Below are 27,563 nucleotides of genomic sequence, written 5' to 3'. Positions count from 1 at the left end.
TTATTCAGTATGGAGTAGCAATATCTGAAAGGATTAGGAGGTGTGGCCTTGTGAGAGAAGGTGTGACCTTATTGAAGGAAGTGTGTCATTGGGGATGGGCCAGGCCTAAGCCAAGCCCAGCCTCTGTGTGTGTATATGTGTGTGTGTGTGTGTGTGTACCTGCAGCCCATAATAGAGCTCCCAGCTACTGCTCTAGCACTATGTGTGCCCCCCATGCTCCCTGCCATGATGATAATGGACTAAGCCTCTGAAATGGTAAGCAAGCCCCAAATTCAACTCTTATAAAGGCTGTTTTGGTCACAGTATCTCTTTGTAGTAATAGAACAGTGACTAAGACAATTGGAATAGGAGGTACTTACAGACAAAACCATTAAGTTTCCCTTTATAGTAGATAAAACCAGAAAAAAAAAATGGTTCCTTGCCTTTGAGATGCATTTCCAAAACCTTGAATACACACACACACACACACACACACACACACACACACACACACACACACATATACCAAAAGGAATGCATCTACTCAGTCAAAAACAGGCCATAGAATATATGACTAGGACACAAAAAGGACACAAATCATCTGCCCATCATTTTCTAGGGAATGCATTTGAGCCTACCAGTCTTGAGTCTCAATCCACTGAGCTAGCAGATGCCGGATTTCCATAGGAAAGTTGTCATCATAGAACTGATCTACTTGCTCCAAAAACTTGATTTCTAATTGTTGGACTTGATTCCACTGAGACATGCTACAAAAGAAGGGCAAAGTAAGAGCTTTAAAATATTGCTTACTGGGAGCCAGGGGACATGGTTTCTTCTCGACTCAGACCTCAGTTAGCTGTTAGTTATTAGTTAATGGGAGGGGGGAAATCATTTATAGTTTCTCAAAGGAAGGAGAAAAACTCAACTTTTATAGCATCTCAACGAAGAAAGGAGAAAATGCATTTAAAACTCAGCATCCAGTGTTTGCTCTTGGTGTTTTCTTAAATGTTATCCCTTGTGCAGGACAGCTTTCTTCCTCTGCCTCAACCACATCCTTCCTTGCCTTACCATGACCTCCTAGGCTGCTGTTTCAGGAAGTCCCACCCTCCTCCCCAAACACCCCATGCCCTACCCTACCCAGCTGTCCCTATAGACTCGGGGATTAGCACAGAAACTGTATTGTCAGCAAAATGCTTCCTTATCCCTCCCTCCTTGAGCAGGTTGAATGCAAATAAGTACACGTACACACACACACACACACACACACACACACACACACACACACATACACACACACACATACACACACACACACATACACACACACACACATACACACACATACACACACACACTACACACACACATACACACACATACACACACACACACACACACACACACATACACACACACACACAAACACACTGACTGTACCTTCTGAGGCCTATTCATTCATTTCTTCCCCAGAGCTTCTTTTTCATAAAAATGGTCCAGCCTGTTTTTTTTTTTTTTATTTCATATTTGTTGGGACTCTACAGTGAGCTTTAGCCTGACTAGAGTTCCATTCTGTGGCAGCTTCCTGAAGAACTGCATGCGTGCACTCCCGCGTTTGAGTCATACCAGTGCAAAATTATTTCTAAGCCAGCATCCATTTTTATTGTTCTCTAGTGAGCTACGGTTGGGCAGAGCTTTTTTTAGATACAACGTCACCTTGTATCTAACAGTGATTGAGCCCTCAAATTAACTAAAGTAGAATAAACTATCCCATTTTTATAATGTAAACACAGAGCAGTGTGCTCCTTTAGTGTAACCTATATGTTCCCACTCTGTCCAGCACAGAGGCTGTAGATGTACGTTCTAGCATAGAAAAATCAGTATGACTTAATTCCCCTGACGTTACTAAGTTATTGCCTTTGCTCTTTTGGAATGCAGATTTCTTGATTAGTAATAGTAAGTCAAGGGCAAAACTTTCACCCCAATATTTCAATACATCTTGGAGGTATGACGTTTCTCTTTGCTTATAGAACAAATTGAGTCTTCAGATTTCAGTGGGAACTTTTTTTTTTTTTTTTTTTTTTGGGTTTTCGAGACAAGGTTTCTCCTTGTAACCCTGGCTGTCCTGGAACTCACTTTGTAGACCAGGCTGGCCTCGAACTCAGAAATCCGCCTGCCTCTGCCTCCCGATTGCTGGGATTAAAGACGTGCGCCACCACGCCCGGCCAGTGGGAACATTTTCAAACACCTTTTCCTTGAGCTAACTTTATAACTAAATGTTATAAACTATACTAATGTATAAATATAAGTCAATCAATAAATAAAATAATAAAAGTTGTGCTTCTCTCAGAAAAATGTAGATAGGGAGAGAAGCTATCTTGAACTTGTATATGACTTTATGTTTATGAGCCCTCATGGCTGGCCATTGCAGGTATGTTGTGAGTGCTTAGTAAAGTAAATAATTTAAGAAAGCTTATTTGGGCCTCCTGATGGGCCCCTGAATAGGTGGGAGAATAGCAAGCACCTTGGGCTTTACAAACAATCAAGCGCCAAAGAGGGATTGAGAATCCTGCCCACAACGTGCAGCTCTGACAAACTTCCCAGGTCTGGGAACAGAACTGGAGCATTCTCTTCTACCAGTGGCATCAGGAGGTCAGGAGCTGAAGACAGGGTCGCCGCTTTCACTGTTTCTGTTGTTTCTATTTTGTTATTTGAATGCAGGGTAATTTTATTATCTTACAGTCAAATCACTCAGATAAGTCACTCTTGCAAACCAAGGCTGAAGCAAGGTGCAGAAGGACCCTTTTCTCCCTGGCGTACCCTAAAGAGGAAAACCTTCAGACCTCGTTTGGAGCTCAGGAAGTCCCACCCCTGGCTGAGGAGTTATTGGCAATTGATGGTTCAGGGTCTGCGTCCAATCCCACATCATCATCCATGCACATGCAGGCATCACTACGTGAATCAACCAACCAAACAAATAAACAAACAAGCAAACCAGCACATAAAGTTGAGAGGGAATAAATACCCTAGGGAGAAAAGGAGAAGATCTGGAGGGTAGCGAATGAGAGTGGATTTGATAAGTTCCTTTTAAAATTACTTTTCTAAAACTTTAAGAAATTAAAGCGAGGTTTTTTGTTGGGTTTTTTTTTGGGGGTGGGGGGGGTGGTGGTTTGTTCTGGTGTTGTCGCTGTTGTTTGGTGTTCAGACCTCCAGCGGGTGTCTTTGTTTTCACTCTCTAGGGGCTCATTGTCCTGTCTCAGGACAAGTACTTTCCATCTAAAACCTGGATGCCTGCCGGCTCCCTCCTGGTATTCCTGCATTCAGGCCCATTTCCCGGGTGCTAGCAGTGCTGTTGACTCTTTGACCTCTTTGCAAAGGGACGACCTACTTTAAGCATCACTCACACTTCTCAAAGCCACAATCACCGGCTACCCTAGCGGGATGGTGTTTCCCTGAAACCCAGATGTGCCAATCTCGGGTCAGATATCACAGCCCTCCGTTGGCTAAAGAAAATTAGGGCTGTCTTCCAGCCCTTAGCTGACACACCTCCGCAGCAGCACAGCCCCCAACCCACCCCTCCGCTTCACGGAGATGCCTCGACTTCTCCCTCCTTCAGTAAAGATCCGGAGCCAGATCTCCATTTAAGTCTTTGGAAGACTTTTTTTCTGAGTGATCTGAGTGTAATGAGTAGGACCCTTCTTTTTATAGGCATCCCTTCCTCCCCAGTCGTGTTAATACCAATTGTAGAAAGACGCCCCAAGAATCCTGCCTAGATGTTTCCTATTGTGGAGAGGCCACACGCAGATGCGGGCTGCCTGGCTTACCTGGCTCTCTCTCTCTCCGTCCAGGTAGTGGCACTGCACAAGTCCAAAGTCAGAATCGGCCTTCAGGGTCCACAGCCGCTGACGCCATTCCTCTAGGGGATTTGCATTTCTCCACCCACTTGAGGCTTTCCTGTGCGTCAGTGTTTGAGTCCCTGGGACTTTAGGCAGTTCCTATCCACTCTATTCTAGAAACGCTTTACAAAGTCAGGCTGAAGCCCCCTTGGCAGAGCACCGCCCCATCCCTAGTAGCCACTCTTACAAATGCAAATTGTCCCAAGGTGTGTAGAGTAAGAGGTACACACTGAAGGACTGGGATTCCTGTTTTCCTAGACATAACTCCATCCTTTCTAGGGAGCCAGCATCAACACACCAACCAACAGCAGGGTCTGCTGTCTTGTGAGAAGACAGGCTTACACAGGTTTGTGGCAACTCGTGTAAAAGTTCTCGGTGTATGCCCTCTCTGGCCAGCTTCCACCTTGTCTTGGTACCTGTAGTCTGTGTGCTCCCCTCTTTATGACATGGGTCTGTTCTAGAATCACAGAGCTGGGTGGAACCTCGGTTCCTTTCCGTTCTAAATTTCACTTTCTGAAGACATTGAGGACCAGGCAGGTGAACAAAGTTACTCAGAGACATAGCCACTGGACTAAGATAGACAGTCATCTCTCAGGGATCACTGACTTCCAGCGGATTCCTTTAGATATTAATGCCTTGAACAGGAAAAAAATTCTACCAGAGTTCAGCAAAATAAATCAGACTGGTGGAAAGCAATGGGCAGACTGGATACACATGTGTCTAGGGTAGTATACCTAGGCAAAAGCCTGTATCATATCAATGACCAGCCATCACACAGGTGTGCCACCTGGATTCTTCTCTCCCAAGTGACAACTAAGCCATTCACACCCTACCCAGGAAACTTTTCTCCCTCTCAGGAGCTGAGGCTGTGACTCAGACAAGTCTGGGCACTGTCATTTTTCACTCCTGATGTTCCCCCCACTGCATCTTCTCACCAGGTACCCCCCCCATGCCACCCCACACACAGTGAAATCCTAGACTTTGTGAAGATGTAACAATGCCCCCAAACCCACAGTAGGTTTTTGTTTGTTTGTTTACGCTGAATTTCTTTACTCTTCTTGACCAGCTGTCTGGGAGAAACAGAACACACTCCTTGCATTTTCTGATCCCCCTCATGTTCTTAATCTCTGTCTCTCCCCCCTCCCTTTCGATTTGTGTGTGGATATAGGCATATGTTCAGAGCATGTGTGAGTGCTGGCATGCCATAGATCCCAAGTAGAGATCAGAGAACAATATCCAGTGTTGCCCCTGCCTCCAACCCTGTTTGAGACATGGTCTCCTGTTGACACTGAGTTAGCCAGCCTGGACTGCCTGGAAGCTTCTGGGGGTTCCCGTGTCTCCCATCTTGCCATGGCACCATCACAGCTGGCTTTACATGAATCATGGAGATCCACATTCATGTCCTCTTACCCGAGTGTAAGTGCTTGACTCACTGCACCATCTCCCTAGTCCCAGACACATTTAAAGTGGAAAAAAAAAATGGGTGAAATCAGCACAAGTAACCTAATATCTACAAAATAATAATACTTCATTTAAATTATAATAAAACATTAAATTATAATAAAACATTTAAATTGCTACCTAAGATCCTTTGTATTCCTTCCTATTGAACACCTAGATTCTGCAGTGTAAGTGGATTTCTTTCCAGTGTCTAAAGCCCTGGTGGCTGCCATTCTGGACAGCTTAGGTGGAGACCACTACTCGCCACTTTTACTTCCTGCCTTAGAGTGTTAATCACATTGGCTTTTTGTGTCTTTATCGCTACATTTAACTGTTCAGGTACATGTACAAAAATGGGTATGCTCTCTTTCTCTTTGAGACACTTCTAGATCTCTGCTTTTTAAAACTTGTTGAGGACCCCCATATTTGTGTATTATAGTTTTGCAGCTATTCACTCTATGAAAATTCAGATCTGAGATAAGCTATTCATGCTTCCAATAATATGCCCATTATATGTTAGAATGAACATGCTTTGTAAACAACAAAAATGTCTTCCAGCAAAAAAGTAGAGTGAGAAAAGTGGCTTTAGGGTTTGTTTTGAGACAGAGTCTCAAGTAGCCCAGGCTAGCCTCAAACTCACTGTATAATATGACCTTGAACTCCTGATCCTTCTGCTGGGATTACAGGCCTACACTACCTCTCTAGACCTGAGTTACACTCTAAGTCTCTCTAATGTCTGTTTTGAGAACACAGCTGGATCCTCATAGCTGCTCCAGCATTTAATATGTTGTATAACATTATTTTGCTTGAGATATTTGAAGAAAATCCAGACTGACATCACTTAGAATAGAAATGGAAAACAGTCATCATGATAGTCTTTTGGCTGCCAAAGTTATTGTTTGAAACCACACACTCAGTAAGTGCTGGTTCCTTGGGAACCAACTGCATTGTAGAACCTGAGACCACATCAAACCCTTCATACACACACACACACACATGCACACACACACACACACACACACATATATATGTGTGTATATATATATATATATATATATATATATATATATATATATATATATATATGTATATATATAGTTTCAGCAAACCCATTAGTCTGACTGCCTCTTGCTTTGTATGGCTTTTCCCTGTTGGGTTAGGGACCAAACCAGGGGCCTTGGGCATGCTAGGCAGGAACTCTGCCACTGGGTTTACCCCAGCCCTTTGCATCTTGCATTTTGAGTGGAACTATTATCCACGTGTGGTTTTGTAGTCATTTGGAAATCGTTTGTGCACAGAATTATGCAGACACTCTGAATGCTGGTACAGTTCATCTACAATGGAAGAAATCAACATGTGGTAATGTCTCCATGGACCTCTCACATGCTGGGAAGCTGTGCAGCTCATGATGGCGAGTAAGAGTTTCCCTGTTTTGGGTTTTGCCAGCTTTCCTGCAGTGGCAGGCTCACTTTGGTCACTCAGACAACTGAACAAGTGCTATTCCTTGAGAGGCCCAGGTATGCCTTCAAATATAATGTCCTACTTTGCCATACATACTAAAAAGTTGTACCTTGAAGGTCTGAGACTTAGTAAAGCTTAATATCATTTGGCACTGCCTCCTTTGCTCGTAGTAAAGCATCAATAGTTTTGCTCAACATTTCTTTGATAGCAAGTGCAAATATCAGCCTACTGAAAAGCAAAACATTATTATAAAAATAGATTAACCTCTCATACCCCCTCAAGATATATTGGAGGTCATGTGGAGATCTGCAGATGACTGACAACACACACTATATGGAACATCCCCTATCTACTGCAGTCACTTAAGGGGGATTCCTGAGGGAGTCTCTGTTAAAGGAATACCTGCTTCTTGATTGACTGGTTGAAAGAGGTATCTGCCTTCATCCTCTGGTCTATTTTATGGAGGCATCTCAGAAGGTACACTAATGCCACTGTGCCTCTTTCTGAATCAAATCTAACTACGCGAGTCCCTTCGTTGCCCCGGCTCACTTTAGAGCTAAACGAAGCAAAATATCCAAGGAAAACGAGCAAACTAAGTTATAAAATGAATTTCCTATGAAGAATCTCAAACTGAAAAACCCCCACAGGCTCCCCATCTCTTCCCCAAACACGTTCCCCGTTGCTGGATTATAAAGCTTAGGCTGGGTGCTCTATTAGCATTTGATTCAGTCTCTGCTGTGCCAGGCTCTGGTAATGCAACCTACCTGAACTGTCTGAGTGCCAAATCCCCTTCTGCAGAAATGGGAATATAGATGCCACGTAAAGTGGCTGTGAAGTCAGAGATACGATGTAGGCAACCAGATAGGGGAGTAAATACTGGCTGTTGGTAACAGTAATTTGTCAAGTTCTAGGGAACTTTGGAGGTCAAAGGTTGGTTTTCGACCTTTCTCTTCTCCCTTATTTTATAGGTGGCCAAAGAGAGGTCCGTTGCATCAGGAAGCATCATAGATATTGCAAGCGAGAGGCAGAGTGGATTCCGCATCCATTCACCTGACTGCACTTTTCTATTCTACCAAGGATTGGGTGGGGGTGGGGGTGCCAGAAAGAGAAGCAAGTCAGCGCCATCTCCTGACATTTCTTGTAAAAAACAATTTAAGTAAGCATGTATTGGTTCTCATCTTTGGTAGAACCTTATCTCTCTTCTTCCTCTGTGGCATTTCTTGAGTTAGACTTGGATGATGGACAAACAGACATGCATATACATAAAACCATATCCATTCCTCGGGAGTGAGTGCCAGTACCAGGTAATGGTCCTGTAAACATTTCCGGGACAAGATAGTTTGATGCTGCTCTTCCCACGTCACTGTATTCAGTGACTAAAGCTTCGTGAGAAAGAGAGTCTTATAAAAAGGGTTTAACAGCCAAGATTTCTCAAAACTCAGTCCCCTATGACTGTGCTCCCTCTACCGACGTGTCCAAGCATTGCAATGTGCAAACGACCAGATTCTTTCAAATGACAATACCATTGGCTGGAACTCTATCAGACAGACATGGTGCTAAGAACTCCATCTGCGTTGTTTGCCTAATCCTCATAACACTACACTGTTGTGCCCAGTTCTCAACACTCACAATTAGTTGGAAATAGACTTTACCCATCTTAGTAAGAGTTTCTGCCGGGCAGTGGTGGCACTCGCCTTTAATTCCAGCACTTGGGAGGCAGAGGCTGGCAGATTTCTGAGTTCGAGGCCAGCCTGGTCTACAGAGTGAGTTCCAGGACAGCCAGGACTACACAGAGAAACCCTGTCTCAAAAAAACAAAAAACAAAACAAAACAAAACAAAACAAAAAAAGTTTCTATTATGGTGATAAAACACCCATGACCAAAAAGCAACTTGGGGAGGAAAGGGTCTATTTCAGCTCACTGTTCCAAATCACAGCCCATCATGAAAGGAAGTCAGGGCAGGAACCTGGAGGCAGGAATGAATAAGAAACCATGGAGGAGGGGCTGGAGAGATGGCTCAGTGGTTAAGAGCACCGTCTGCTCTTCCGAAGGTCCTGAGTTCAAATCCCAGCAACCACATGGTGGCTCTCAACCATCTGTAATGAGATCTGACGCCCTCTTCTGGTGCATCTGAAGATAGCTATAGTGTACTTAGATATAATACTTTCCCAGTAAAGAGAGGGAAGGGCTGACAGAGAGCAACAGTTCCATAGTCTGTCCTCCTTGAAGAAGACTTTCTAGTGACATGTCTCATCCAGGTTCTTCATTCCCACAAGACTGCTATTGCCACTGAAATTTATGAGTATTTTCCATTTTATAAATTTACAAATAGCCACGCAAAGTCATTAGGATCATTACATAATATTCCAGACTGAGGCAATTTTCCTCTTCCTCCCTCTGAAATGCTTTAGCAAGGTATCTTCATTTGCCAATATATCTTGGGCACTGGGGAGATGGCTCATTGGCTGCAGCATCTACTGTGCAAGCATCACAACCTGAGATGGAATCCCATGTGGGACACATGAATGCACATCTGGAATCCCATGTGGGACACATGAGTGTACATCTGGAATTCCAATGGTTTTAAGGAGAGTCAAAGGTGGAGGCAAGGTAATCTATAGAAGCTATAGGCCAGCTAGTTTGCTGTACATGACAGTGAGCAAGGAAAGACCCTGCCTCAAACAAAGTAAGAGGATTCACACACAAGATTGTCCTTTGACCTCCATATGCGTGGGTCACATTTGCATCAGATGGCATCTGTGAGCCTGCTCTCACACATACAAAATACACATGCATCACACACACACACACACACACGCACGAAAATACTTCCACTAACTAGCATAAGTAATTTTACATAAGAACGATAGAGGAAAGAGAAAAATAAAATACGCTCTGAGACTCATAAATGAAAGAGAGAGCATTGAAAAGGTTTCTGGGGGTGGGGATTGAATAGTCAATGACAAATGATCCTCACTGAGCTGTGCCCCAGTTGCCAATTCCTCTCTAGTGACCATGGTTTAAAGAAAATGAAAGAAAAAACATCGTAAAGTGTGCTGTGTGAGATGGAAGGTGGGTACAGGGGTCCCAGGAAGTTTGCTGGCCAGATAGTCTGCCCTGTGTTGCAAAGATCAGGCCAATCACAGACGCTGACTCACATACAAGGTGGGATGCACCTGAGAAATGGCACCTAGATTGTCCTCTGGCTCCCAAACTCACATGCACAGATGTGCCCTTGCACCCACCCATAGGAACACACATGTATTATATACACATATGCACATGCTATGTCCTTCAATATATTTAGGTCTTCTTTCCTCAATGTAGAATCCTACGCATATTTAGATATATTTATGTCAAGTTATTTCTCTTGTGAGAAAAATGGCACCATTAAAATTCTAAATTCTAATTGTTCACTGCAATGAACTTTTGTGCATCGAGATTATCTTCTGTAATGTAGCTAAACTCTCACATTCCAGGAGTTGTTTTTCAAATTCTTTGGGAATGTCTGCATGCACAGTCATAACTTCTGTTAATAAAGATAATTTTTCTCCATTGTAGTCTATATTCCTTTTATTAATTTTTCTTGTCTTATTGCAGTTGGTAAGATTTCTCAAACAATATTGATAGGATTGGTAAGAAACTAAGCCTTGCAATGTTTCCATTCTTGGGGAAAGTATCCTGTCTTTGACCCGTAACTGTAATGTTAACTGTAGGTTTGGGATATATACTTAACTGGAACAGCAAAGATACTTCTGTAAGTATTTTTAACAATTTTTATCATGAGTAAATGTGTAAGATTATCTATTGACACGACTGTTTTGGCTTGAATGAGATGGCTGTCATATGTTTGAATGCCTGGTTCCCACTTAGTAGAACTGTTTGGGTAGGATTAGTAGATGGAGCCCTGTTAGACGTGTGTCATTGGGTCTGGAGGATCCAAAAGATTGGATTTCTAGTGCCTCTCTCTCTACCTTGTAATTATGGATCAAGATGTGACCCCTCAGCTGTTCCTTCTCTCTGCCATCATGACCTCTATGTTAAAACTACTCATGCATTTGTGGAGTAAACCCCACTAGGCTGACACTACTATCTATCTATCTATCTATCTATCTATCTATCTATCTATCTATCTATCCATCTATCTATCTATCTATGTATCTATCTATCTATCTATCTATCTATCTATCTATGTATCTATCTATCTATCTATCTATCTATCTACGTATCTATCTATCTATCTATCTATCTATCTATCTATCTATCATGTGTCAATTTATCTCTTATGAACTTCGATAGCATATGTCTTTCAAATGATTTGCCTTTCTTACCTAAGATATTATAGGCATAAAATTATACTGTTTCTTTTTAAATATCTGTAAGGAACTGGTGAGATAGCTCAGTAGGTGCTTTCAGCCAAGACTGATGGCCTGAGTTCATTTCCCAAAATCCACATGATAGGAAGAGAAAACTGAGCTGGGTGGTGATAATGCAAGCCTTTAATACCAGCAGTGAGGAGACAGAGGCAGGTTGATCTCTGAGTTCAAGGCCAACCTGGACTACAGAGCAAGTTCCAAGACAGCCAAGGCTACACAACGAAACTCTACCTCAAAAAAAAAAACACAAAAAAACTCAAAAACAAACAAACAAACAAAAAACAATGAAAGAGAACAAGAGGAGGAGGAAGAGGAGAAAGAAGAAGAAAACTGACTGATGTCTGTTGTTATAGGACATCTACAGTCTCAAAAGCTAACACATGGTCACTGAATGATGGTGTTAAGAATAAACACCCAGCCTAGCATAGTGGCATGAGGTGGCACAGACTATTAATTCTCCCAGCACTTGGAAGATAGAGACAGGAAGATCTTTGAGTTTAAGGCCAGCCTGGTCTACATAGAGAGTTCCAGGACAGATAGGACTATATAGAGAGGCCCTGTCTCAAAAAAAAAAAAAAAAGACAAATAAGACAGAATAAATGCCCAATAGTTCAAAAGAATTGTTAAAAGGAACTGCAGAGGAAAGATACCAGGCGTTTACTGACACCAAAGAATATCAGACCTAATGGCTCAGTCAAGAGTGTAATGTTTAAGCACAACTTTATTTGGGCAAGGAGGAAGGTGCTAGGTTCAGCCTTTCTAAAGAAGGCACTGATGCAGGACTGAAACTGGCATCCTTAGCCAGCTATGGAGTGGTGGTACATGCCTATAATCCCAGCTCTTGGGGGCAAGGTTTTAGGTCTTGGAGATCAAGATGATCCCCATCTAGTTGTTTGAGGCCAACTTGGGTTCCTTGAGACTTTGTCTAAAAAGAAAAAGCCATCAAAGGAGAATCATTCTGCACCATGAGGAAAAAAACCTGAACATAAGGTGTGGTGGGAGCATCATTGTAAATAAATTTAGGTAGCGCTGGGATTTCTAAGTTAGTCAGTTTGTCCCTTGAGCAAGAGACTCTTGTTGAGGAGGTGAGTGAGACTGATATATAAACAGCTCCAAATCCCAAGGTAGGAACCTTGCTGTTGTAGAGCCATATCTAATTGAATAAGGGTGAATTTCTGATGCTAACGTACCTCATCGGACATAGGAGGTTTTGAAAGAAACCTCAGTGTCTTCCACCTAAGCAATCCCAAGTGATTGCCTCCTTGGTTGACTATATTGCTTAGGGCTATTGCTACAGTGAGAGGCATGCTTACTGAGCATGGACACTTTTGTATTGGGTTATTGTAGAAATAAAGGCAAGGAAGTGACTGAGGAACTTTGGTCTCCTAGGTACAGAGAACAAAGGAGATGAAGCGTGAAGGAGCTGAGTATTTTACTCATGTTCAGCACCAACTCCCTGTGGTCTGACCATTCAGTGAAATCAATAGCTGGAAACTGAAAGTCTTGGAGGGACAGCCAATGGTGGGGCCCAGGGAGCATGTTCCTATAGGCAGCAACAGTCTGGGCTTGAGGGAAACTGCCTGAACTATAATTTGTTAACATAAATTGAAATTCCTTACCTCTGCCCTGCTGTTGATATAGTGCAGCCCTATATAACCTATATAACCTATAACCTATATAATCTATATAACTGTAGCCAAGTAACATATATCTGCTGGTGTGGATGCTAATTTCCCTTGCCTGTGCTAAAGCAGCAATAATCACTTGTACACTATCTCTAGTGTCTACTGGGGATCTTCCAAGAGGTGAGAGGATGTGAAGAAGGGGAAAAAAAAGAACTCAGACAAGCATTGCCTCTTTTAGAAAGATGGTTGGACATTAAGCATTTTGGAATGATGGGAACTGAAAAACTTCTTTGGTCTAATCAGTTTGATCTTTTTATGACGAATAAGGCAACCCAACATAGACACACCTGATGGTGTGACTGATTTTAATACAAAACTTCAGGCTTGCATATTGCAGGGCAGAGAGCAACGACTGTACCAAACCTTTCCCCAAAAGACTTGATATAAGCATAACCCACTCCATATTCCTTGCTACAGACTGAAATTACTCAGAGGAACTAACATCACATGGAAAACACGTTAGAAAGAAAGTAGAGTACAGTGTTCTGTCTCCTTTATGTTGAAATGGTCAATAATAGCTAAGAGAAATCAAGAGTCTCTCTGAAACTAAGACAAACCAAACCAAATTGGCTATTTCCACAGAAGTAGATAGGTGGCCCCACAATGTGTAAAAACAATTGACTGGATCTAAGAAACTAAGAAAACTCGATACCATGTCTAATTTTCCCAGAAGTATTTGATTACATGAAATCAGATCATCCATGATCAGCTATCCTAGAAGTCCTTCATTGATCCTTGTGGGGGCTGCAAAGTCTTGGTTTCATGTAAGAGCATTGCTGGGGAGTGGTGGTCTTACACACAGTGAAAGAAGGATGCTTAATAGAAAAGCACAATTTTAAGGATGGGTGCTCGATCTTATCCAGAAGTATGTAGATGGCGGTCGAATTGTCAAAGTTCCTTTTCCTCAGCCAGTTCTGAAGATGACTCTGTCTGTGCACCAGGGGGCACTACTTTCACATGGAAGGCAAGCGGGGCCCGAGGCTTTATTGTGCATTTACCCTTAAGTTCCTTTCACACTTGAACAACATGGGTATTATTCTTTGGCTGCTTTTCACTTGTGATCATATATCCCAGATTTTTTCCTTGTGGTATCACAGATTTTGTAGAGACTCCAAGCTGGACCCTACCAACTTGCTGTATGACTAAAGGCATTGTTTTGGTATCCATACATCCATACATCCATCAGGATGAGTGTAGGAGGGAAGATACAGGAAAGAGACAATAGCCATGCCAAATGACTGTGAGAGTTTAATTAACTCTTGGCCTTATTGAGCTTGAGCACCTGAAGAATGCCTCTGGTATGACTCATACTTGAGACAGAGCTGAGCTAGGTATTCCATTAATTTAGGTTAAAAAGAAAACAAAAATAACAAACAAAAAGCAAAGCAAGGACTGGAGAGATGGCTCAGCAGTTAAAAACACTAACTGCTCTTCCAGAGGTCCTGAGTTCAATTCCCAGCAACCACATGGTGGCTCACAACCATCTCTAATGGAATTTGATGTCCTCTTCTGGTGTGTCTGAAGACAGTGACAGTGTGTACTATCCTCACATACATGAAATGAATAAATAAATCTTTTTAAAAAAAGAAATGTTTTTTAAAAAGGCAAAACAAACAAAACAAAACACCTCTAAGCCTTAGTTGCTCTGGGATCTCAAATCTACAAAGGGTGGTGATGCCAAAGGGTGGCTCAGGCCTCCTATCTCTCTATCTCTTCATAGAATCCACTATAGCAAATTTCTACATTTAAAAATCATCTAAATAAAGATGCTGGAGTCACAATAGCAAAGTTTCCTTTCTTAGACAAGTGCTCTCTGGCCGTATCTTACAAATAAGTTGCTGTTTTTTAAGTTCTTTGTTTAGGAAGCCTAAAGCCAGTCATGTTGGTTGGTTGGTTTGTCACATAGAACTTTTTTTTTTTTAGAAAGTTCTAACAGCATAGAACTCCAACACTCCAATTCACTTATAATATAAACATGCCCCCCACACTCACTTTCTTATCAGTGCATAGAATAGGAAATTCCAAGTGCTACAATTATACAAAAGAGAGATTAACAAAAAAAGGGATTGTAAGATCCATGGTGAAATACCGAAGAGTTATATGTTCAGGCTCCCTTAACGATGGCTCTTGGCCTGCCATCCCTTCAGGGTAAAGAAGCTTGTCCTGTCTAGCCCTGTCAGAAACATCCACTTAACGAGCTGTAATATGAGATTTTGACATAACCAACTGCACAGTGGTAACTCTACTGTAAGTACATTGTCCTCTTGCCCAAATTCAATACTGCTCCATTGTAAACAAGAAGTCTGGCTTAACTTGACTCTCCACTAAAAATATTTAAACTAAAACAGAAACTGACATCATAAGGGCAGGCTGAGTTCCCCGTGTTTAGATTTTGGACCGTTTCTATACTATTTCCAGAAATTTCCACCGGATGCTGCTTAATAGCTCTAACAATGAGTTACATACAGAGATTAACAGGGGAAACCCGATTAAGTCATCCAGACAACTGATCTTTCTACAAAGGTCAGGCTCTCCAGATTGGGACTTTAACACGGTGCTTTGGGCCAGAGCCAAGAGAGACATACAGTGACTCCGTTGTCTTCCCATTCAATCCTGACAGCACTGAACTGTTTTAGTTGGCTCTACTCATGCCCCACTTAATGCCTTAAACGGGAACTTCCAATGGTGCTGCTCTTTGCCTTGGAGATAGCCAATGGCAGAAATGCTATCTAGTGGCAGGCAATTAGACGCTCATAAATGGTGCTGGCACTAAAGTCAAGGTCAGGTTACCCCTGAGAACACCAGGAGACAAAGCCAACCTGGGAAAAAGAGTGGCACAGTCACCTCTGCTGTAGCTGCACTGTGTAAACACTGGCTCAGAGTGCCCATTGTTTCAGGCTTATTTACCCAGCTGGCAGGATTTACTCAACATCACAGCTGAAACCCTGAGTTTCTCACCTCTAGACAGTGGGCTTCCTAGCAAGTGAACAGTCTTCCTTCAGAGATATATGTCCTTCTTACATTCTGATTGTAGTTAATTCAACATTTTCAGGGTGGGTCTTATAAGATCTAGGATGTGAGACTAGAACTTTCTGGAGCAGTTGCTATAGTCTCAATTCATCTTAGATTTCTTTGTCAAGAATACACAGGTCTCAGTACAGCAACATACTTTTTTTTTAATGACCTACACTTTATACTGATGCGTTTGGACGACCAATCAGAGCACCCAGTCTTGACTCTATCTTTATGATTGAGAAGTAAGCCTAGGGATATGGAGAAAGTTTTTAGAAAGAAAGCACATTGTTTACAAAGCAGTCATAGTCAGCCATGTAAGGTAAGACTTACTTTACAGAACACTTGCTGAAGTGGTTGACTTCTCTGCAGAGTAACAGCTGTTTAACATTTCCTGGAGGACTGGGGAAGTGCCAGGACACTGGGGGAAGAGCCAACATAACATAGTCGTTAAAATGGGGGAAATGTTTAGTAGAAAAAATAAAGACCTGTAAGTTCAACTTTAGTTCCTTCGAGACAACAGCTGCCGTTGATTACTTTTGATAGTACTGTTTCTTCATTATCCTTCCAGTAATTCATATGTATGAGTATATGCATGCATGTATGCATGCATGTAGTGTTGTGTATGCATGTATATATTGTATGCATGTGCATGTGTGTGTGTGTGTGTGTGTATGTATGTATGTATGTATGTATGTATGTATGAGTTTTTCAAGACAGGGTTTCTCTGTGTAGCTCTGGCTGTCCTGGGACTTGCTCTGTAGACCAGGCTGGCCTTGAACTCAGAGATCTACCCATCTTTGCATCCCAGGTATTGGGTAAAGATATGAGTCACCTCTGCCCAGCTCAGTAATTCATTTATTTATTAATACTTACCAAGTGTTTTGTTTTATTTTTATTCATTTCATGTGTGTACATAGTCAAGTGAGTTTGGATGTCAGAGGTCAGTGTCAATACTATCTGCCTCGATTGCTCTCCATTATTTTGTGAGACAGAGTCTTTCTCTGAACCTGGAGCTCCAGGGTTCATCAAGGCTGCTTTGCTGTGAGGCTCCAGGAGTAGTCATCTTTCTGCTTCCCTGGGGCTGGGATTACAGGTGTGCACTGCCACACCCCACTCAGCAAGCACTTTACTAATTAAACCTTCTTTCCAAGCCTAAATTACCCCACTCCTCATGGTTTAAGGGATTGTCTAACTAGGGTGGTGATGAATGAAGGACGGACATAGGGACATAGGGACACAGAAAAGCTGGGATCAGAGGGTCTGGGTTCTCTGATGGAGGAACCGCAGCACCTCAGACACTCGACATGTTTACTATGTACAGTTTAATCAGAGGGTTAGCGAGGATTATTGCATACAGCACTCTTACCTACAAACAAGGAGGCAGGGTTTATGATAGACAGCTGAACAAGGTGATAGGCCTAGCTAATCTCAGCAGGAGCGGTTTCTGTCAGGCAGCACTCTTCAGACCATAAATGTCCATGGAGAAAGTAAGGTGGACATCTTCTGCACACACACACATTTGCACTCAGACCAGAGGAGGGCTTTGCCATCTCTTTCACCCTATCCTGGACAAGGCTTTGCCACTCATATGGATCTCAGGATTTGGTTTTTGAAATGGCTGCGTCCATATCAACAACACACAGCCACTCAGGACTTCATTTGCTCCCAATATTGAGTATCTCACTTACATATTTAACTGTAATTATACCCAAGGATAAAGAAAGTAAAAATGATAGCTGGTTGATTAGCTATCACCCTGATGACAGTGGTATGAGAAAGCATTTTAATCATGATGTCAGCACTACTAACAGTATATAAAATGTATCAAAGAACAGCAGTTATAACATAACTAAGTTCTGATGACCTTTTTCTACTACTACGAAGATTTAGAATAAGCTATGATCTTTTTTAAATTAGTAAATATGTATAATGTTTAAAATCAGCCATATCACCGGGCATGGTGGCGCACGCCTTTAATTCCAGCACTTGGGAGGCACAGGCAGGCAGATTTCTAAGTTCGAGGCCAGCCTGGTCTACAAAGTGAGTTCCAGGACAGCCAGGGCTATACAGAGAAACCCTGTCTTGAAAAACAAAAAAAAAAAAAAAAAAAAAATCTAAAATCCGCCATATCAGTTAAAACTTGGAATCTTTTGTGCTGTCTTGGACTTGAATTTTGACTATTGGGGTATCAGATTTCTTAAAGTACGAGTTACCCGTTGCTCTATACAGTTTCTGTATGTTGTTGCTAATGCAGTGCCCTGTGCATGTCAACAACGACAAAAATGTTACATTTTATCAGCATCTTTGCTTTTGTCACGCTCAAAAATAAACAGAACAAAGCATATGGAGAGAAAATTATTTCAGTCTTCCCAATGTTCACTTTTATTTTTACCTTCCTTATAAGCCTGTGAACTTTTCTGGAATGCATGTTTCCATATCACCTCCTGTGGCTTGCTGTTATGCATGCCGTTTTGCAAAATCGTCCATTAAAGAAACTTCATTGGGATAGCTCCACCAAGATTCTACATTCCAAACCGAATCCTTGTATTTCACTTACAAATTTGATGCAAAACATCTAAACTAAGCAGGAGCTAGACATTTTCCTTACAGATCTGGACAGTTGCCTACGAGATAACACAGTGTATAGTTCATTGACTCCGTCTCTTCGTTTAGCTCATTTTACACTATTCAACAGTGAAAAATGGCCATAGTAGGGTAAAACCAAGTAAGACACTAATTTCTATAAGGCATGCACCTTCCTTTATTTTTTATTCCAACTGCTAGAACAGACAAATCAGGCTTGCACACACATACCTCAGTGCAAGGTAATTAAGTTATTTTCAGGAGACTGGTTGGTACTTAAGTTTCTGACTAAAACCTGAAGACTGTCTATTAGGTGTGAAGAGAAAGGCGGGGTAGGCAGGCAAGCAGAGTGATTTCAGCAGGAAGCTGGGGAGCAAGCAGCTTCAGAGGCTTCACTGCAGTGAGTAGAGTGGAGCGACCTGGCAATGTTTCATCTTAAGATAATCCTTGCAAGATACTTATAATCCCCACTTATAGATGAGGAGATGGGGGTCTTCAAGTAAGTTACTCAAGGCCAAACACCAGTGAAAGGGCAAAGTTGGGATTCTAATGTAGTTCAGTTTGACTTGTTGGCACACATGTATTTAGAAGTAGTCAGAAATATTAATTTGTAAATGACAGTTGTATGACACCAAAGCAAACAAGTCCAAGGATCTCGGTTCATCCCCAGCACTTATTTCTGGCTGCATCACTGCAGGTGAAAACTCTAGTCTATGGTCTTATTAAATTGAGTTTGATTCTATGACGTCTCCAGTCTTCTCCTGTTCCCTTACGTCTGTGTGATCCCTTCACAGCCTTCCCCAGATCTGAAGCATTTCACAAGTCCTGAGTGAGGCTGAAGCATTTCCTTTCCATGTGGAGAAGATGTGTTTCATCATGATAGGGCTCTCCTTCACTAAAATACCTGATGGGCTGTTTTCCCCACAGCTCTTTACATAAAAAGCAGAGCATAGTGGCATGTGTGTGTAAGCTTAGCAGTAGAAAGCCAAAGACAATGATATGGCATGCTGGAAAAGCAAGGTGAAGAGGAGACCTGTCTCAAACAAACAAAAAACCAGGTGGATGACTCTTGAGGAATTGTCAGAGGTATACACACGCACACTACACACACACACACACACACACACACAGAGAGAGAGAGAGAGAGAGAGAGAGAGAGAGAGAGAGAGAGAGAGACTTTTTAAAAAAAGTAGTAGTAGCACAAGAATCAAAAGTTGGCTCTGGCCTGCTTGAAGTGTCAACAAGATCTGTGCTTCATTTTCCTGCCAGAGAGTGGGAAGCAGTGAGCTGGTCCAAGACCTTCAATGTAAAAGAAAGTGGTGTGGAAAACAGTGAAATTATAGCCACAGGTTTGGTAGGAAATGGCTTCAAGAATGTCTGGTGACTCCGAAGTTCTGTGGCTAGTGACACTGGAGCCATGCAAGCTACGGAGAAAGGCTGACCTGCAGCAAGAAAGGACAGATCCGTGGCTTTAGGGTGGCTGGAATTCTAGACACCATCAAAGCAAAAGACTCTGAGGGAGTTCTCAGTGTTCCGGCTGACAGGGAACCCTTTCTTTCCCTGGAATCCTCTTGAGGGGGACAGGCTTTGGGCAGAGTGGCCGTCAGCACATTCCCAGCTGGAATGACCTTCTATTCTTGTCCAGTGAAGCTGACCTCTGTTCCCCAGAATGCTCTCTGTGTTCATCTCAGGAAAGAACTTCAAGTGCACACTTACACAGTTTCTAGATGACAAGCACACCCCTCTCCAGATGGCAAACATTATATGCATCTCTGAAATCTCACCTTAGGAGAGACCGCGTGCTGGCTTACAAGAATGGAGACTGGAAAAAGTTGGCTTGCAGTCGATTTTTGAATCCTACATAATGCTATGCCCAGTCTAGCTTTTCTCCCTTGGACTGGCAGCAATCCACCCCACCCACTTCAATCTGCTATCATCAAGTGGAAATCACAACCAACATGAAAATACTTACCATGTAATTCAAGACTTTACATCATTTTTCAGCCAACAGAAGCACCAAGTTTCAGGAGTCCTCGAGGACTCGTCTAGCACATCCTGCTCAGCCAAAGGAGGTTGCCAAGCTCAGTACCTCCTCCATCCAGGTTACGGGGATGCCTCTCTTGGACAAAAATGTTTCTATCTCCATCACTTTGCAGAGGAATGACCCATTTCACACTATTTTTTCCCCTCATTTTAAACTTAAGATTTTTTTTTTGTCTGTAATTTTTGTGAAACCATGTTGCTCAGCTGACGACAGAACACTAAGGTTCAGTCTGAGTGAGAGGACAACTTATAGAAGTCAGTTCTCTCCTCTTGTCATGTGGCTTTTGTCAAGTGGTTCAGATTCCCTTGAGGGCCAGGGGTCTCCTTTACAGCACAGGACTGTCCCCTGCAGGAGCCTCTGTGAACCACTGGGAATTGATGGAAAAGACAGCACTGAGTCAGGTATTTATCATCATTATTATTATTATATTAAATTATCATATCAGTGGTGGTATAGGTGTGTGTGTGTGTGTGTGTGTGTGTGTGTGTGTGTGCACATGTGTGTGCCTGTAATACATTGGGAGACTATCTATCTGCCACAGAACACAAGTAGATGTTCGTAGAGTTGATTTTTCTCCTTTCCCCTTTATGTGCTTGGACCACACAGTACCTTTATCCTCAGAGCCATCTCACTTGCCCTGAGATAGTTTTTGAGAGTTTTGAAGGCTTTAGTGAGGGAGTATGCCAAACAGAAGAAAGGGCTAGGGATTTCCAGGAACAAAGGCCAGACACACTGTGGCAGGAAAAAAATCAGATCTGCTGGAGGCTGGCCAGAAGTGGCAGAAGAAAACAGGCCTGCAGATAGAAAAGACCCATCCTTTGCAATCCAAAGGATGGAGGAGTTCACACATTTTCATCATTTCATTCCAGGGTTGCTGGAAGCCTGGATCAAGGCACCCACTGCAGGAGCAGAGAAGAATGCCACATCCAAAAGACATATCAGGGGTGGAACTGACAAGGGTTTGTGGATGAGGAGTGAGACGTCACAGAGATTTCTAGTTTGGGGAACAAAGCAGCCAAAGATGACTATCTCTGTCTTCCTGGGTACCTGGTTCTTGCCCCCTCCCCACCTCTGTTCTCTCTACTTCTTCTTCCCCCTGTGAGGCTCCGTCTCTGCGTATTCTCTCTGCCTCATGGTGTGAGCTTCTTTCTACATGTGACTTTAATTCTTTTCTCTAATGACTCCCTTTGCATGAAGCACATCCCTCCTGCTTCCTGCTAGATCCAGACGGTGCTTTTGACTTTGCGTATCCTTTACTCAGTCTCATAAAATTCTCCTGTGCTCCATTCCATCAACACATTTTGTTGCATATTTTTCAATAAAGAGAACCTAATGAAACCAGTTCTTCTTTCCATGCTATTTTAGAGTTACTCTTCCTGGTTGTTCTCAGAATCATCTCAGGGGCTTAAAACAAACTCTGGGCTCATAGCTACTCCGAGTCAGACCTTTGAGAATGGAAATCCTGCCACCTGCCTTGTTGTGTTCCAGGGCAACACCAGTGCACCCATGGGACTGGAGCTACAGGTAAGGTGGCAGGACAGGGGTTCTAGTCAGGTACTCAGGCTGTTCCAGTTACTCTCAGCTAAAGAGAGTTGGTGGACCGGGGAGCAGGGTTACAATGCATAAACCATGGCCACCAACCCTGTCTCCAGTAGCATAATTCTCTTACAACTCACTGAAGCATATTTGCTACAGTAGAATAGTAAAGTTTAAAAAAAAAATTTTTTTTTTTTTTTAGTTTTTCGAGACAGGGTTTCTCTGTAGCCCTGGCTGTCCTGGAACTCACTTTGTAGACCAGGCTGGCCTCGAACTTAAAAATCTGCCTGCCTCTGCCTCCCAGGTGCTGGGATAAAAGGCGTGTGCCACCATGCCCGGTTTAAACTACAATATTTAAGCACACACTCATGGTCTTCAGGTGCGCTCTGTGTAGAGTACTGATGGGGATCTTGAATCCAGATGGGAAGAGAAACGGGACACTTCTCTGAGGAGCCGGCATCTGAACTGAACCTTTGGGTTAATTAGTCAGATGACAAAAAAAGAGTGTAAGAAGTAGAAAGAGTAAGAGACTGCTAAAGGTAAGAGGGCACAGGATATAGCCAGAGAAGCAGGGAGGGGATTTTTAAAAAGAATATTATACTTGAAAATGCTAAGTCAGGACTAAAGATTTTGTACACTAACTTAAAAATAAATAAATATAAAGGGTAACAAGACCACAGTTGGGAGCAGATCCAGGGCTGGGGCAATGGACAGCAGATAAAGTGTTTGCTGTACAACCACGAGAGCCTGAGCTCAGATTCCTCTCATCCATGTAGAAGCAGGGTGTGGTAGTGCGTGCCTGCAACCTGAGCACTGGGGATAGGTGGACACAGGCAGACCCCAGGGCTTGCTGGCCACACTGGTGAGCACCAGGTTCAGTTATCTCAAAAAATAAAATGAAAGGTAATATAGACATCATCTGAGGTTGACTTCTGGTTTTCACACACACACACACACACATGTGAGTTCACACACACACAAGAGGGTGTGCAAGTTGGCTTTTCTCAACTTGACACGAACATAGATATGTCTAGGCATCTCAATTGAGGAATTGCCAGCATCAGATTGGCCTTTTGGCAACTCTGGGACCTTGTCTTGATTACTGATTGGTGTGGGAGAGCCCAGCTCACTACAGCCAATGCCACCCTTGACAGGTGGTGCTAGGTGTTGTAAGAAAGCAGAGTGAGCATATTAGTCAGGGTTCTTTAGAGTCACAGGACTTATGGGTAGTCTCTATATAGTAAGGGAAATTGTTGATGACTTACAGTCTGTAGTCCTTTTCCTGTTTCAGGCCCCACACAAAGCTAGCAGCTTTCTGAGTACTTGGTAAATGAGCCTGAACAACACACCCAAGTGGGGAATGTGCTGTCTCCAGAATCCAAATAGACCCACTAGACATTGTGCTTCTTTCTTGGTGGTGGGAGGGGCCAGGTGCAATAACTTATCTTTCACCTTAGAAGGAATATCTCTACATGCCCCATACCACTGGACTCCTAAGAATTTCACTGAGGTAGATGGTCCTTGAATTTGATTGGATTTATTTCCCATCCTCTGATATGAATATGTGTTACAAATGCATTCAAAGTGGTTGCTACTTCCTGCTCACTTGGTCCAATCAGCATAATGTCATCAATATAGTGCACCAATGTGATATTTTGTGGAAGAGCCAAATGATCATGATCCCTTCTAACTAAATTATGACACCGGGCAGGAGAGTTAATATATCCTTGAGGCAAAACTGTGAAGGTATACTGTTGGCCTTGCCAACTGAAAGAAGATTGCTTCTGGTGTTCCTTATGGACAGGTACTGAGAAGAAGGCATTTGCCAGATCAATAGCTGCATACCAGGTGCCAGGAGATGTGTTAATTTGCTCAAGTAACAAAACTATATCTAGTAGAGCACCTGCAATTGAAGTTACTACCTGATTTAGTTTTCGATAGTCAACTGTCATTCTCCACCATCCATCTATCTTCTGCACTGGCTAGATAAAAGAGTTAAAGGGAGATGCGGTGGGAACCACCACCCCTGCATCTTTCAAGTCCTTGATAGTGGCAGTAATTTCTGCAATTCCTCCATGAATACAATGCTGGTTTTGATTCACTATTTTTTTTTTTTTGACATTGACAACTCTAAAGGCTTCCATTTAGCCTTTCCAAGCATAATAGCCAAGATCCAGGTCAAAAAGTTGTATCTCCCAGCCTCCAGACTAGTATCACAGGTGAAGCTTCCAATTCTGGATTGTAGTTCATTCCAAATATAGTCAAGTTGACAACCAGGAATAGCCACTACACTGAGCAAACCTCCAAGAACAAGCCTGTAAGCAGCGCTTCTCTGTTGTCTGTGCTTCCGTTCCTGCCTCCAGGACCCTCCCCTGACTTCCCTTCATGAAGGACTATATACAATGGAAGCTGAAATAAAGCCTTTATTTTCCAAGTTGCCTTTGGTCGCGATGCTTTATCACAACAATAGAAAATAAGCAAAGACAGGGCTAGCGGGAGGTATAGAAGAAAATGGAACTTCAGATCCAAAGGAGGGAAGGATCATGGAGGCAGAATGGCAATGAACGTTGTCCTCTGCCATTCCTCCCTGAGCTCATAGGAACCTCCAGAAGTTCCTCAGTGTCTTTATTCTGGAAGTGACATTAGCAGACCACGAGAGGCTCCCCAAACCAGAGCAAAGCAGACATAGGAAGGTGGCAGGAAAGGATTGCGCCGAGTGGGCAGGGACACAGAGGGGGCTGTATTGTCAACCATCCTTCTAGCAGGAATCTACACTCTACAGGAAGTGTGTCATGTGCTCCCCAGAAAGCCCAGAAGAGAACAGAGGCTCCAACAGGTTCTGCTCACGTGGTTCAATCACACAGCTGGAAAATGACAGTCCTTGAATTTACCTGTGAAAGCTCTCATTCCTGAAATTTAAAGGAACTGGAAAGCTAGAGGAGTTCTATGTTTGAAAATGACAGCGAAAGGCAAAGATGTTTATATAGTTCATTTTAACACTCAAGTTGAAAGTGTCCATAATCATGTCTACAGAGATGAGCATTCTACATATTCTTTATCGTATATTTTATTTAACACATTTTCAGTAGAATCAAATACTCTCTTTAAACAATTTGGTGTGGGTGCCCAATTCGAAAATAAATGAAGGGGAGCTGCGTGGGCCAGGAGGAAGGGGAGAATCCTCAAGACATCAGCTCCAGCCCACACTCCCCTCAGACATTTTCCACAGACACCTTGGCTTGGAATTAAGTATGCTCACAAATTAAGTTTAGAATACTCCAAGTACTTCTACATACCGCTTGAACGAATGGGTCCAGGAAGCAAACAAATGCCATTTGAAGGGGACAGCTCTGCGTCAGGTGGAATATTGTGGCTGGGCAGGACTCCTCTGAACATCCAGAGGACCCCTTCCCTTTGTCATAGGTGCTCCTATGACCTACAGGAGGCCAGAGCCAATCACAGACCTGGGTGACTTATGTGACTCGAACAAGAGCATCAACCCCTTAGAGAGGCTCTGGCTTCTGCCAGAAGCCACAGAAACAAACCTGAGCTTGGGTGGGAGATCACCAGGAAAGTTCTTGGTGAAGTCTCTGACTAGCCCTCTAAAATAATGCAAGATGACACTACGTTTCTGGTCTTCTGCTTATTTTAGTGTTCCTGCCAGAGAGGGTAAACAACTTTGCAAGGTGATTTCCATCTGCTCAAATATAATCTTATTCTCAGCGTCCTGGGGGAAGCATGAAGCATTTTAGCATGAAGATTACAGTCATCTTTACCCTGGTTTTCCTGAAATGGGAGGGGTCCTGTGAGCATCAACATCCCAGAAGTCCCAAGAAAGCCAGGAAAACCATTCTAACACAACAGCGCAGACTTGAGGATGTTAGCTGATCTGACACTTAGGACCAAGTGCTGTCTGGGGACTGCACAGAGAACAGGTCCATCACACGCTCTGAATGTGCGCCTTGCTAATCTAGCCAAAGCTTTCACGTTTCCCCTCTCAGATTCAGCAAATGCATTCAATGTCTCAGTGCAGAAAAACAAATGGGTATCCAGGTAAACACACTGGCGCACTGTTTACAATATTTACCCAAATGTCATTCTAAATGTTTCTGTTGGACATTTTTAAAACATGTAACGTTCAAGTCAGATTCTGGAAAAAAAAAAGCAGATTATTTCCATTATGTAGGTGGACTTTATCCAACTAAATGAAGGTCTAAACAACAAAAAATAAAAAATAAAAAACAAATGCTAAATTCCCTCTGCTCCCACAAAGGCAATATATATTCTGCCAACAGAAAACTTTCACAAGCCAGCAGTACCCCTTTCCTGGGCCCACCTAAATAACTCTCTCCCCCCTTCCCTCCCTCTCTCCCTTCCCCTCTCTCCTTACTCACTCTTTCTCCCTCTTCCTCCTCCTCCCACTTCCCTTCTCTTGTTTCCTGTCTCCTCTCTCAGTCTTTCCCCTCTCTATTTAATGCCTATATACCTTTAAATGCATGTATGGAATTAATGGGGGAAAAAGATTTTTACTGAAAACTAGCCTGCTAAAGCTGGCCTCTGACTGTTTAGAGCAGTTTCTCCACAATTTTTCAAAATAACATGTCACTCAAATATCTGTTGAATATTTGACTTCTTATAGCTCACCAGAAACGTGTGTGATTAGAATACAAAAATATGGGGGTACAAAACATGCAAATCCATGCCCTCATAGGCACCCAGGCTAGTTTTTTGAATGCTAGCTTGCACAGACTGAATGCTTCTCTGTTCCTGGGTCATTATTATCTTTACTTTCTTACTCCACAGATGGTCTTTCCTATGGCCATCTGAGTCTCGATCTGGTGGCTTAGGAACTTAGAGATTCCCATAAGGAGTGAGTCTGAGCCCCTTTCCTCTTCTTTGGGTCACATATCAGCAAACTCATATGAATCTATATTCTTTCTGGAGTCTTCTCACTTGGCTGTTCTTGGTTCTCTTGAGAGATAAAGTAACATTTCTTCATCCATTGTACTCTGTACAAATATGCTCATACCATATCAGTCTGTAGGTGAGTACACACACACACACAAACACACACACACAAGTGCATGCCAGTTTTGTTTAGCATGAACCAAGTGTGCAAATGTAAAAGTTCTTCCTCTCTTCTCTTTCAGTCAGGGCTACAGTTCCAAGCAGGAGGTCTGTTGTTTTCTTGGTGATGCTGCAGTTTTCCATGCAATTTTTGGAGGAATGTGATGAGCAGCCTCAGCACAGAATGCTTTGTTGCTCCCGCAGAGAACTTAAGATGCTTGGTCAATTTACACCCTGGGGCAGCAGTCATAGGCTCTTGTTCTAGACCTGATGTTGAAATCAAGACATGGCTCCAGCAGGTTCAGCTCCAGGGCAAGCATTTAACGACAGACACAGCTAGCTCTTGAATCGCCCTACACCCTCATTAGAAATTTCTTTTCTTGTACTTTACAGATAGAAGGATTCCCAGGAACATTCCTGCTGTCTTCTTGGTGACAGAGTACCCAGGAGAGAGCCCGAGGAAGAGCATGGTTCTGGCATCATG

The 27,563-nt window shown here is 42.8% G+C and overlaps 1 protein-coding gene across 4 annotated transcripts in view; it reads right to left on the bottom strand.

The window, feature by feature from the left end:
- Stat4 (signal transducer and activator of transcription 4) overlaps nt 1-25,423 on the bottom strand; it is a 120,084-nt gene extending 94,661 nt beyond the window's left edge. The window contains exons 1-3 of one of the 4 annotated variants that reach the window (NM_001308266.1): nt 25,309-25,381; nt 16,180-16,267; nt 618-746 (exon numbers count right to left, since the gene is read on the bottom strand). In NM_001308266.1, coding sequence (NP_001295195.1) covers nt 618-745 — 128 coding nt within the window. In that variant the 5' untranslated portion in view covers nt 746; nt 16,180-16,267; nt 25,309-25,381. Of the gene's footprint in view, nt 1-617; nt 747-3,800; nt 4,305-16,179; nt 16,268-25,308 lie in introns of those variants that run through there. The other 3 variants (XM_006495815.2, NM_011487.5, XM_006495816.1) reach the window with 3 other exon arrangements.
- Between the last annotated feature and the right edge of the window lie 2,140 nt (nt 25,424-27,563).

This window comes from Mus musculus, chromosome 1 (genome assembly GCF_000001635.26).
Source record: "Mus musculus strain C57BL/6J chromosome 1, GRCm38.p6 C57BL/6J".
NCBI classification, from domain to species: Eukaryota; Metazoa; Chordata; class Mammalia; order Rodentia; family Muridae; genus Mus; species Mus musculus.
Note: the sequence above shows the minus strand (reverse complement) of the source record. Positions and strands in the feature narration are given on the sequence as shown.